At 36.6% G+C, this 13,844-nt stretch overlaps 1 protein-coding gene across 7 annotated transcripts; it reads left to right on the top strand.

Moving 5' to 3' along the window:
- Positions 1-227: 227 nt before the first annotated feature.
- ap3s1 (adaptor related protein complex 3 subunit sigma 1) lies at positions 228-12,611 on the top strand. Of its 7 annotated transcripts, none has more exons than XM_030780531.1 (6): positions 228-342; positions 4,932-5,023; positions 5,379-5,490; positions 5,659-5,730; positions 6,106-6,213; positions 12,405-12,611. In XM_030780531.1, exons 1-6 carry the CDS (start codon positions 274-276, stop codon positions 12,531-12,533), a joined length of 582 nt encoding a protein of 193 aa, XP_030636391.1. In that variant the 5' UTR covers positions 228-273; the 3' UTR covers positions 12,534-12,611. The 7 variants fall into 7 exon arrangements, with proteins under 7 accessions (XP_030636391.1, XP_030636406.1, XP_030636398.1 ...); XM_030780546.1 differs by lacking the exon at positions 12,405-12,611 and adding an exon at positions 8,455-8,490; XM_030780538.1 differs by lacking the exon at positions 5,659-5,730.
- The last annotated feature ends 1,233 nt before the right edge of the window (positions 12,612-13,844 follow it).

Here is a 13,844-nt window from a genome sequence, read left to right as displayed (position 1 = left end):
TTTTTCCTAAAATGTTAATTCAGGTGGGTCTGTTCGTTAATTTTGGACCTTGTCGGTCTCGGTAGGCGTATACGTATCTTTTGACAGACCACATATTTCAGCATGGAGATGCTTGCTTCTCCGTGGTCTTGATTTCCGCCTTGCGATGCGATTGAGAGATTTGCAACGGAGTTTTCGTCAGGTAGACTGCGCACTGGAGGGTTAACTGAAATATTAATCTCACAAACCAATTGCTTTCCGCCAGTTCATCGACACTTTGTCACACTCCTGAAAATGATAAAAGCCATACTTATATTTAACAACCATGGCAAGCCTCGGCTTTCTAAATTCTACGAACACTATGTGAGTATTAACTCTAATATTATCTGAAGGTAGATAGCTATAAAAACAAATAAACAAATATACTGTTAATGTCAACCATCGACGATCTAAGCAATAAGGGCACCTTGGCAGATGCCTTGATAAGTTCCTAAACTGTTCGTTATCTAGCGCTAGTGCATTTACTGTATCATCGTATTATTGCTGCAAGGTACAATCAGTACTCTAACAAATCAAATTATGTATTTAGCCACTTAATTACGAACAACGAAAATATTAAACTGGGAAAACGCCGCTTTGATTTGAGAAATGTCTGACATGCCACTTTTCAGCAGGTTTTTTTTTTCAATTTGATTACCAGTTTAGAAAGCTAATCGGGCAGTCAGTTAGCATGTACTTCCATCTGCTTACAGTAGCCAGTGAAAATGTGTTATTTTTGTCGCGCTTCACCAAAGAACAGTCCGCCAATGATCAGTGAGTGCAGACTGACCACATCAGCTCAAAAACGTACGTTTATTAAAATCAAATTGCTGCTTGAATACGTATATGAATTGCATTTCCTGGAAGTCAGCCACCTTTTTCAGACTAATGCTAAAGGCGTTTGACGATTCGTGCAGCAAATCTAGCTATATTTAAAAAAGCTAGGTTAGCTAAATTAACTGAGATGCCTAGTATTCTAAACCTTTCAGTAACAATAGACAGGGTCGTATGTTGGATCATAGAGAATTCGGTTTCTCTTCCCTGAATTAACAACATTAAATATTCACGAGCCTAAGGGTATCGGCTTACGAATGGACGATGCAATGTGGTCTTCGTTCGATGCTTGTTACTAGAGACAGGATTACATAGCAACGGGTTTAGTTTTCAGCGTGACTTAACCTTGTGATTGACTCGTGCCTATGTTTGTGTGGCCTGACCCAATTGATGCAGTATGACACATTTTTGTACTTAAATTATCCAGCTGTAGTATTTTAGAGGTTTGGCAGTTATTAAGGTTTGGAGAGTGTGCTCTCACTTTTGGATTTTGGAATTACATGCAGATATCCAGATTTGTGTCACCTATGTGAGACATCATGGAGTTCATTTGGTTTGCTCTCTTTGGAGGACAGGAAAGACATAAAGTAACGTGTAATGCAATGGTTCCATTTCTACATTGTTATGTCATCATTACAATCCAGGAAGCTCAAGATAAGGTCAGCCTCTGCGACTAATTGGCTTTGTAGTTTAGCCTACTCTCACACAGAACTACAGCCATTTAGCGGTAGATACACTGACCACTGTCGGCTTGCCTTCTGTAGCCTTTGTACCCGAATGCCTTGATTACCTGCGGAATGACATGTAATCATCGCAGTCTCCTTGGATGTCAGTCAAGATCATGGTTCCTAAATCCTGTCACTTTGCTTAGTGGGGCATGTATAAGAAGCTGCTGCAGATCTGTCCATGGGCAAAGTGAACTGAGGGGACGTGGACAGGCACTGTGGCTTTAGTAGGCTCTATTTAATGTGACTCTAACCACATTTTACAGTGCCCATGCTCAGTGTTCAGGGTCTCTAGGGAGTGTTGTTTACATTGGGCAACACACTGAGAGATTAGCCACTTAAATCCTTTGTTGTAGCGCTGACTTAACTATTCCATAAGACGGTCATAAAAGGTGTCATAAGGAACTGTGTCAGATTATGCACAGTTTATGACAACATGTTTCATTCTTGCGGTATTTGAATGCAAAAACACCGTCTTGTTTGATGCTTGCTGACACATGCTTGTATTGTTTATTTGAATATTGAAGTGCAGTCAACAAATGAATGAAGTTGCCTTAACTGTTTAGTTTTTTAGTTTAGTTTCCAATTAAGTTGTTACCTTATGCAGTTGTCCACAAATAGTTAAAGTTTCTCCATCAGGTTTTCTTTGTCACTTTTTAGTACTGCCAGACCAAACTGTGTGGTGTGTGAAGATCAGACGGCTTTTATCACATGACCGATAGCTGTGACCCCAGAGTTCAGGAACAGCGTCTGGGTGCTGATCCAGTGGATTTTAGACTCTCTATAGGGCTCTGACTATTGTAGGGTTTTTTTGTTTTGTCATACTCTGGACCTCAAAGAGTCATATTCATCTCTCACATGCCTGTGGAATATATAACCATCTCACCAACATAATTTAAGTTTTGAAAGGTGTCCCTAGAGATTCTCCCTATAAAGCTTTTTTTTTCTGACTATAGGGGCTATGCGTTTCAATACTGTTTTTCTTTCTTTCTTTCTTTCTTTCTTTCTTTCTTTCTTTCTTTCTTTCTTTCTTTCTTTTTTCTCTTTCTCGTTGCTGAAGTATGTCACGTGACGAAAGAATGGCCTTGCTATTCTGTGGATTCTTTATGTAGAATTGCCCAAGCTAGCTCTGCTAAGTGACCCTACCGAGACTGTGGCTCAAACTGAAGAATGTAGTGCATGTTTAAAAAAAAAAAGAGAGAGTGAGAGCCTCGTGACCATGAAGTGAATGATCAACTTTTTCTCTTTTCTACTGCTGGGCCTTCAGCTCTGAGATAAGGCTCTTGTCCTCCTCCCGTTTTAGACACCTGTGCCGCCCTGACACTGTTCCCATGCCATAAATCACTTGGCTTACCTCGGCGGTCTCATATACACACTCACACACACTCACACACACACACACTTTAAAAAGAGGTACCCAGGGGCCCCCATATTCCTAGAAAAGGCTTCACTTTCAGGAGTAAATTTAAGGTCCTCAAAGTATGTGAAAATATCACTCGGCCATTTGAAGTCTTTATTTGTCTTCATTTATTCATTTTTGATTGACACACTGCATTGGTGATTAACCTGAGAAGTGTTGCACTCCATGACTAATTATATTTGAATGTGTCATTTATATAAGGTCCTTAGAATGGACTTTGTTCTGCACGGGGTGTTTCAGAACAGCCGTAGCTGAGTAGGGATTCTACTTGCAGTACATTGGCTCATTCTGTGACAAAATGATGCAACAAAAGAAAATATATGCATGCATTTTAGCTAGTGAACATTAGAACTAAAGCCAGGAGAGTGTGAATTTCAAAATGGGAGAGTCAGTAAAAAAAATCTACATTGTATGGACAATGAAGGACTCAAGTAACACTGATCTAGCCAAATATGGTGCTTGTGAGAATCAGGATCCATTATTGTCAGTCCATAAACTTATGATGGGCAACCCATGCCCTCTATACAGGTCCTCTGAATATAGCAGAGCAGACCCTGAAAGACCGTGAAGAGTGCATGGGTAGGTCGTATGGAGAAGATTGGGAACCTTTTTAAACCGGCACAGTAAAATCTTAAACCAGATGTTGGCCAGATACACATTTCATGCATTTCATGAAATTGATCCTGTCCTGGTTCATCTTGTTCCTTTTCAAGTATGTCTGTTGTTCTCAGAAATCTCAGTATGTGCAATATTGCGGAATTCCAGATGTGGGAATTTTTTTGAAACAAAGATCATTTAAAAATAAAAAAAGGGTTTAGAAAAATCAGTGAAACTGAATTTAACCTACATGAAACGTTGAGTAAGAGAGCAATCCCGTAAAAAAACAAAACAAAACAAAAACAAAAAGATTTTTGACATGCATATTGCTTATACATTTTTGTTAACATAATATTAGTATCTAGGTAATTGATCATCGCAATCAAAAATCACAGAATTCAGCAAAAAAAGATTTTTCCCCACAATTTCCCTGTGTTTTACATGCAGTCTGAAATGTAAACAGTACAGTTCTGTCAGCTGACGTGACTGGAATGTGTTATGTTGTGCACTGTTGAGGTTGTCACATCTTCATGGTAGTCTCTTGTGTAAGTGGGTCAGTAAAGAAGTACATGCTGTCTTGGATAGAATTTCCTAAGCAATGTAAATTTTGACATACCCTGAACAGATGACAGTTCAGTGTGAAAAACAGACAGAATGGTTTGTCTGTGTGCTTTTTAATGATGCTGTGTGAGTTTTCCTCTATGCTCCAGGATAGAGTGGACAGGAAAATATTGGTGCATTACCTCTATGTTAGACAGACTTGTAAAAAAAAAACCCAACATATTACACACCTTGTTTTGTATGGAGACAGCAAAATCTTCTGGCAGCAAGGAAGTGTGTCATCATGGATATTTGGAAGCACCAGCATGGCCACTTGAGAATTTCCCCAAATATCACCATCTGCAGGCTGGATTGTGGTATTACTACCACTGTTTCTGATGATGTGGCAGTTAGCACAAAGCAGTCAGAATATGAGGAAGTTGCATTCATGGTCACCTGAGATTGAGTTGTCAGTTTTACTTGGATGTGTGAACATTTCTTAAAGAAACAGTGCTGATTTATTATTATTATTATTATTATTATTATTATTATTATTTTGTATTTAAAGAAAAGTGTGTTGATTCATCTGTAATGTTCTATTTGACAGCAACCCCCCCCCCAAAAAAGAAGAAATTTGAGTCATTATTAAGCTTTAATTTAACATAACGTATTCTCTACAATGTTAGTCACTTAGTGGCTGCTCCAGGTCTATTATAAATGAGGTTATGAGAGTTATTTGCTATGAATGCTCTAGGTTTTCTGAACATGTCGCTCCTTTTCCTTCCAAAACAAAAAAGAGTGAAGACACAGAGCAGCAGATCATCAGAGAAACATTTCACTTGGTGTCAAAACGAGATGAGAATGTCTGCAATTTTCTTGAAGGTGGACTGTAAGTTGTTTTCTTTTGTTTTTTTTAACATTGTGTAGCTTTGTCTGGCGATTCTGATCACTGCTTAATTGAATAATTATTGCACTACATAATAATTATAATTAGTATATAATGTAATAACATTGTTATTAGCTATTAGTGCAAGTGATTATTCTGCTTACATTTTGGTGAAAATTAGTCACTGATATTGTTTCGTAAAATCTTGTAACTTCCCACTCATAATTTCCCCTAAAGTTATTAACTGCTATTATTAACTGAATATGTCATCATGAATATATTTTGTTTAAAGAGGTGATACAGGCTTGATCTCACTTCTTAAAGCTAAACACTTTTTTGTTTTTCTGTGTATGATAAGGTTAATAGGAGGATCTGACAATAAGCTTATCTACAGACACTATGCCACGCTGTATTTTGTGTTTTGTGTCGACTCCTCAGAAAGTGAACTTGGAATTCTTGACTTAATCCAGGTATTCCCACACACATTACTAACTTGATACAATTGATCTTGACCCCTCAGTGGCCTTCCACCAGTTTTTTGCCTCTTTATTTATGACCCTTCCTCTACCTAGACAATGTATGCCTTTAAATTGAGTCTATGTTTAATTATTTCTAGTCTATGGTCACTCTTTCCTCAGGTATTTGTGGAAACACTGGACAAATGCTTTGAGAACGTTTGCGAACTGGACTTAATTTTCCATGTGGACAAGGTAAAGCAAATCATTAACAACAACCAGACTTTGTAGATCCCAACGAGACTGAAGCCAGTGTTCGTGAAAATCACTGTAGCTAGTGCACCTCAGTGTTAATCTTTTCTCCCCTGAGAGGAGGTTTGACTGTAGCATAGGCACTAGGACACCACCATAAATAGTTACATGGTTACAGATAATTTTGTGTGTGTGTGTGTGTGTATAAATATGTTAAAGAAATTAAAAAATTCAATATTGTTAAACTTATGCTGAACGTGATGCAAGTTTGATATGGTTATTTAACAAACATAGTTTATCAAAACAAATATTTACCTTCAGGATGTTAAGAATGGTCACACTTTTATACACAGCATAAATCACGTGTTGATTTCACAGGTCCACAATATCCTGGCAGAGATGGTGATGGGGGGAATGGTCCTGGAGACAAATATGAATGAGATAATCACACAAATCGACGCCCAAAACAAAATGGAGAAGTCTGAGGTAAGAGGCATCACTGTCATGTGATGATTGTTGTCATGGTATGAGCAGGCATGTGTATGTGCATTTTTAGCCTGCATGCTATAAGGATGCCTTCCTGATTGCTCCTTTTGTTCTGAGTGTGTGTGCGTGTGTGTGTGTGTGCGTGTGTGTATGTGTGCGTGCGTGTGTGTGTGTGTGTGTGTGTGTATGCGCTGTGCCTCACTGCCTCTGTGTCGCGGCGCACTGAAAGCTTGTCTCGTCCCGGTACCGAAATATAACCGTTATAGATACCAATTGCCTTCACTTTAAAATTGAACTGTGCTTTAGTTCCCTTTTGGAATTTTTGGAATTTCTTAGCCCCCCACATGTGCATTGATATTGTAGGTTCTCACAGAAATTTGGAAGAAGACTAATTGACATTACATCATTATCATTCCATCCATATGAATTATGGTTCGTAGATATTTTCAGAGCAAATTCAAAAGCGACTCTTGTTTTGGACGTCGAGTGGGTTGTGAATAGAGTTGATGAGATTTTTCAAATCAAAAATATCAAACATCTGCTCGAATGATTCAGCTTTCATTTAAGTCGTTCCCTTTTCAAAAATCAAAAATCATTTTTTTTTCTTCTTTCTACCATTACTTGTTTATTTCAGTAACACAGTGTGCTGTAGAAATCCATTAGATCCCTGTAAATTAGTTTGATCTGAACAAGAGAGACAACATCAGTTAGCAGGAAATATGGAGTGTCTCTATTTCAACAAACAAATACAAAAAAACATTGATTCTATCAGCTGTTATGAACAGCTTATTAACAAAGAAAAGAGTATTTTTGTCCTGCAAAATTGGGCATAAACATCAGCTACATGTCTAATTTAAAATGTCTGCATTTGTACGCGATAATCTGTGGTGTGATAATGGACGCAAAGCTTTCTGGGTAATGGAGCATTTTTTGTTGACATTGTATGTGAAAGTCAGCACAAACTAATATAGATTATTGTCATGGCACTAGGAAATGTCTTGAGAGAACTGATACATTTACAGCTTCCATTTTTAATATCCTCTCTCTTGTGCATTTACTGCTCACCACTCTGTCTGATGCAAGCAAAGCTTATAAAGGTCTCCATGCTAAAGAGCAGCTCGTGCCACATGGATTTTACACATATTGCTTAGTAAAGCATTGATGTCACCTTGGATAGATCTATTTGGGTATCTTTTAATGTTTGTAAGATTCTTATGTATGTGTTAAATGCCAGACAAGCAAGCAGAACCTTCATGAGACCTAATATTAATGTCTGTTCCATTTGAAAAAAGTGAACAAGCCAAGCTATCTTCATTTGTCTCTTTCTCCCTCTCTCTCTCTCTCTCTCTCTCTCTCTCTCTCTCTCTTTCACAGAAATAATGCTGTATTTTAACTGTAGTATTTTCACTTTAAGAGCCATATTACACTGATTTACTCCAAAATCCACCATGTTCTGTTGTACTGTCAAACACTGCAGCAAACTATTGGACTAAATGGGGCATTTCTGTGGAACAAGTTATACATAGTTGTACAGATCATATTTCTTACTGCTTGGAATGTTCAGACTTACTCAGTTTTGAAGTGTTTCGACTTCTTGATGCACCATACTGTCTCATTAGATGATCGAAAAGGTTTTTCACTTGATTCTGGCCTGCAGAGTTTACCTTTGAAGTGGAATATTTGAAGAGACAATTTAACATCTTACAGTATGTGACTAATATCAGCGGCATGTGTTTAGAGCTAGGTGAAGTTTTTTGATTTAAAATGATAACTGAATCATTCTTGATGGGTGTAAGCAAAGTCTTTGTTTCTCTAACATCAAATCAACTCTGTCGCCTGTTTACATTAAGACCTACCCTAGACCGGCTGCAGTACTGATGTAGAAGCCAAAATATTTTAAATTTGATTTACACAAGAGCGCCAAAAGCAAACAAAGTCTACTAACAAAACTGTCAAAATAATATATTTGAAATCACTTGAAATTAAAGCACAGTTGATTTGACACACCATTTTTTGCTCGTTGAAAATAACATACTTGAATCTGTTAGCTTATCTGAAATTTTATGCTTTCAAAGGCAATTTCTATCATTTCTGGTTCATTCCTATTGTGTGCGGTCTAAGATGGGTCGTATCACACTATTTCTATGATATAAACTGTGATTACTTTTTGATCTGCTTTAACAATCATTCCTCATTCCTCTTTCCTGACTTTCTAGTTCTTTCCATCTTCTCTCTTTGCAGACCTTTATCTTTCAGTCTCCCAGACAGGACAGGTAGACACAGGTACTGCTGAATTTCAAACCAAGTACCCTGACACCAGTAATCCTAAGGGTTGAACATTCAGTGTGCTTCAGAGGTCATTCATTTAATGTATTTCTATAGGCTAGGGGCCTAATTTTATCATTGTGAAATGTACAATCTGTTACAGCCAAACCTATGCCCATGGATAAATAAGAAACAAGATGTAAAATCCCTGATAAAAAGAAAACATATTGACAAATACAAACTTATTAGGGAACAAAATGTTCGTTGGTCTAAAAATAGTTCATAAAGTGCTCTAAACTGTACAGGTGAAATATGTTGAAACGCCGTTTTTTCAAAGACTCGGTACACAAAAGGAAAATCTCTCTTGTAATTAAACTTTTTAGAGTGCAAAGATTCTTGATCTTATAATAATGGAGACTTCAAATTCCACAGATAATTTGTATTTAATCAGAATTTCTCAAGCAGTGGTATTAGGTATTAGTATGTAAACAAACCTAACAGAGTCTAAGTTCTTTTTAGACTGTCAATTAATTGTCTAGTCACTTAAATAATTTTGTAAATGTATGCCATAAAAATCATGTTTTACCACTTACATTTAGAAATTTTGACCTTTTGCTGGTAAATATGTATTAATTTTATCACCTGTTTAAATGATGTGATCATCTATGACAACATGTTATAAAAGCTATAACTTACAATTTACAATTTGGTATCTCACAGATGCATTTAAGCCAAGGTGCCTTACAATTAGTGCATCAATCAGATTTACACAATTTTACACAATCAGTCAGATTTAAACAATGGAAAGCCAAAAACTAGCTGCTGAAATGTGAAATCTGCTGAGATTTTTAACTTAATAGCTGTCAGATGACATCAGTACATTGCTGATACACCAAAACAATGTGGCACATATTAGTTGTATTGTTTGCATTCTGGTTAAAGTATTTTAAAGCGTTTATTTCAGTTTTTAAATCGTTTTTAAATAGTGTTCAACCATTTTAAAATTGACCCAGACTCTCCAGAATGATCAAAAACCTTTACAAAATATGCCCCAAGTAGTTAACTAACTTACTGGGGACTTAGTGAATTATGTTTACTGGTCAATGTATTTTCTGAAGCTTGATGTAACATCCTTAAACACCCCCAACCTCTGATAAAATTAAGCCCCAAGTAGATAGAAGTTTCTACTTGTAGTAGTAGCTAAGTAGCAAAAATCAAGATTTAGCATTTTCAGAAAATCAAATAGGATTGCTTAGGGTCTGATTCCACATAGCTGTTTAGTAATCCATTTCTTGATATGTAGTTATTGTGGTTAGTAGTTATTGGCCTTATTACAAGCTTGAGTTATGTAGTGTACATTGAAACGGAATCATTTGAAAAATACACTGTAATTAAGATGCTATCTCAGATCTGGTAAGTGTTCTGTTGTCTCACCTCTTCCATCTTTTGAAATTTCCTCTTTCAATCTGTTCCTTTCCAATGCTCATGATCAGTGAAACTGGGTATCATGAAGCATTTTACAGTCAAATGATCTCTAGTAATGACTGACTGACTTCCACTAAAGACAAAAGATGTTACCAATAGCAGCCATGTGCATTTGGATCTAATAAATGTGCAAAAATGTTAATACATGTTGATGCAGACAAAAAAAAAAAAAAAAGACTTGATATAACTCGCTATGAAACTAAATTCTAGCCCTCTATTTCAAGTCAGGGTACCTTGGGGACATTTGAAATACTTTTATCAGGAGTTCCATTTAGCACATTCTGCAGTCTTAAGCAACTGCCTTGCAGTATTTAGCTGTTATCTCTGAGTTGCAGAAATGACCCTAAAAATGCAAAAAAGAAAAAGAAAATTAAAAAAAAAAAAAGAAAAAGTTCCACATCTTGGTTAGAATTCATTTTGGGGGGGAAAAAGAGCCATCTGCATGGGCTGTAATGTTGAATTATAGCACTGGTCTCTTTACAAAAAGCTAATCAGTCAGTTGTTGCTAGTCTTTGTGATGTGTAGTTTGTCTGTAAGTAGCTGTAGTTGTAGTTGTAGTTATTTTGGTGAAATATTTTATGTGGTCGTAGTTAGTATTTGTGTTTTGTTTTTTGTTCTGTGATTTTTGAGAGGTGATGGGTGATAGCAAGAAACGTTGGATTTCCCATCCAATTTAACCTTTTAAATGCATTTTTTTGTGCTAAACAAGGACTAATACTCATATTTATGTCGACAGTTTTGCTCTCCTTCTACACTAGATATGAAACTCTAGTGTCCATAACTTAGTTATGTCAGTGACAGTTTTCATGCACAGTAGTAAATTTTTGTGAACATGTATAAGTGCCAGCAGAATTTGTCAAACCAGGCTCCCGACACTTTTCATATTTTTCATACAGCTTTTGTTCTGAGGGTGAAATTAAATGGTCTTAAATCAAGCCCTCAGTTGAATAAACAACTGCTGAGATGTTTCTTGACTAAAGTTCTTTGAAAGCAATGTGTGAAAATGTGAATTACTAATATTTGATACCAATGTGAATTTAATTTTTAATTAAAAAAAAGCAGGTACATTTTCCAGAAAATATACCAGTTATTGTTCTCAAAGCTGAGTGTACTGTATGTAGTGTCTAGGATTCTGTTTCGACCAACATTTGAATATTTTTTTTATGTCTGTACTGTGATTAGCTGATTAGTAGCTCAGATGACCTACTCTTTGGATTAGCAGAGTTACCCTGAAGCAGGGATTGGCAGTCCTCTTGATGGACTTTATGCAGTCTTTTACTCCTACACCACGCTAACACCCAATTTAACTAATCATGTTTTGGGGAGCCATCATTTTTAATTCAAATGTGTTAGATTAAAACAGCAGAAACTTGCTGAAGTTTGGCTGCCATAAGAGAATTGTGCCTCCCGCCCCCACACTTGTCCTGTGAATAAGTTCCTAATACTCTTAAGTAAGCTTGTTAATCTGCTCCAGTTCTTTTATTTCTTGAGCAAGGTTTGCACCTTTCATGAACACCAAAGTCATTGCTTGTATTCACATGATATATTTCAAAACCTTCTAACGTTTGTCAATTTCTCGTAGAATTTCAAATGCAGTTATTAGGGCCTGGTTGCCAGGCATCGTGTCCTATTAAAAGAACCAAATACCACTGGGTTATATCTTTTGAATTTTAATTGATATATTTAGGGCTCTGGTAGGTTTAAGTCTAAAGTTCATCAGTAGCCATTCTTTACCATTATTTGTAATGGTATAAATCCTATTAGAGTCAACCTCAAAGATTCCAAGATGCAGACCTTAGAAACCCAGGCATGGGCTGTAATCAGTGGAGTGAGCCATGTGATTAAGAAAGGCGCCTGTTGCATTAAAATAATTTACAAAAAGAAACTTAATCTGGTTTTACTGTAATGTCCTAGCCTTTTCATTTTTCATAAATATGATTCCACAGCTTTCCATGTGCCTCAGTAGCCTCTCAGCTTCCCATTTTCTCATCATCAGTCTCCATCTTTCTGCTTTATCCAGTTCCTTCTTAGCATATCAGACCTGAAGACTCTTGATTGGTTTCCATTTGATACTGTCCTATTCATTCTAATCTTCCCAGCCTACGCCTTTAGGCCGTACTTACTAAAAAGGACACATTTGTATTTTGCAGTTTCCATAGCTGTTTTGTTGTTGTTGTTGTTGTTGTTTTTTAATCACTCAGTTTCGTTCTTATCAGAATGAAACGAGTAATGCATGTGCACATTGCAGCCATGGGAACTTGGATGTATACTTGCATAATCTGTAATTAGTCAGTGCTTTGCATTTTGTGTGGTGATGTTGACTGTATTTTTGTACGATGTGGCAGACGAAGCGTCTACGTCGCTTGTTTGTTGTGTGACTCATATCTGTGATGTTTGATGTTGATAACTTTAACTCTCTGCATGTCTATATTTATGCGTAGGCTGGGATTGCAGGAGCTCCTGCGCGTGCTGTATCTGCCGTAAAGAACATGAACCTTCCGGAAATGCCCCGCAACATCAATATCGGAGACATCAGCATAAAAGTGCCAAACCTGCCCTCTTTTAAATAATGGAACAGCCTGAGGCATAAGTCGACAGGTGTTTATAACGAAATTACGTGTTTACCAAAATCGAAGCAAATACCTTATTGCATCAAAGATCACAGAAGGTACTGCGTGATTCTGTTTGGTGTTACTATGCTCCCTGAATTTGAAATGTCATTCATGTATCTTGTTTTTCTCCATGGAAATGAAGTATTATTTATTACATTCCTCTGCCCTCTCTGAAGGTGTGTCCTTCAAACATGGCTGCTACAGAATTTGGAAATCATATCTTTGTAGTGCTTTGTACAAGGAACTTAACAAAATACTCCATATATATATATATATACATATATAAACTGAATTATGCTGTATATGCTTAAAAGATATAACTTGTCTATTATGTATTGAAAAATATTTTAAATATAATTTATTTTTCTCTTTTCTTACATGAATTCTTTTCTTTTGTTTTTATTCTGTGTTTTTCTTTTCTTTTCTTTTTTTTTTTGTTTTGAAACGTAATAAAGTTTGAATCATTTTATGAGTCTGGTTGATTTTTTTTTTTGGCTCTTTTTCTCAGTTTTTATAAAAACTTTAAATGGTAAAAATATGGAATATCTCTTGAGATATCTTTAGTGAAAGTACTCTGAACATTCTGTTCTGTTCCCCCTTTGTGTCATAATGTGAGAGGTTAAAAGTGGATTTTATGTCACAGTTCTCAGTGACTCTGATTATGGTCACATTTGTAACCATTTTGATTATGGTGACTGCTCAGAGTGCAATGTGATTTAAACTGGGATGAGGTTACTGTCGAATTTTGTGCATAAATATCTTCACTGTCACACTTGTTAGTAGAAATAGATTATTTAGATTATTAGATTAGAGATTAGATAGATTATTTAACTCCTCATTGTCCTTTTGGTTATGAGACAATCAGTTTCCTCCTCTGCACACTCGTCATCAGAGGATGATCCGGGATAATCAGGAATCTCGTCATCTTTGTCTCCTGTTTCTGAGACTTCGTGTTCTACTTCAATGACAGTATGAATCTCACTGATAGACAGCCATGTTGTATTCATGGCTCATGATCAAGGTATCTAAGCAGAGCTACGACAGAGAAAGCTGAAAAAGGAATAGTGAGAGAGATGGGAGAGTGGGACTGATGGCAATGAAGAGTTACGATGCCATCTTTTGGTTGCATCGAAGTAAAGCGTGTATGCAAAGAGTTACTTGCACACGCAGCTCCTGCGAGTCCTGGGAATCAATTCATTCGGTGAACACTCAGTTTTTGTACTCTGCACATCCTCTATTCCACTCTCACGTCGAGAGGAATCATTGGTG

The sequence above is a fragment of the Chanos chanos genome, chromosome 1 (genome assembly GCF_902362185.1).
Source record: "Chanos chanos chromosome 1, fChaCha1.1, whole genome shotgun sequence".
NCBI classification, from domain to species: domain Eukaryota; kingdom Metazoa; phylum Chordata; class Actinopteri; order Gonorynchiformes; family Chanidae; genus Chanos; species Chanos chanos.
The sequence above is the reverse complement of the archived record's forward strand: the minus strand, read 5'-3'. Positions and strand labels throughout refer to the sequence as shown.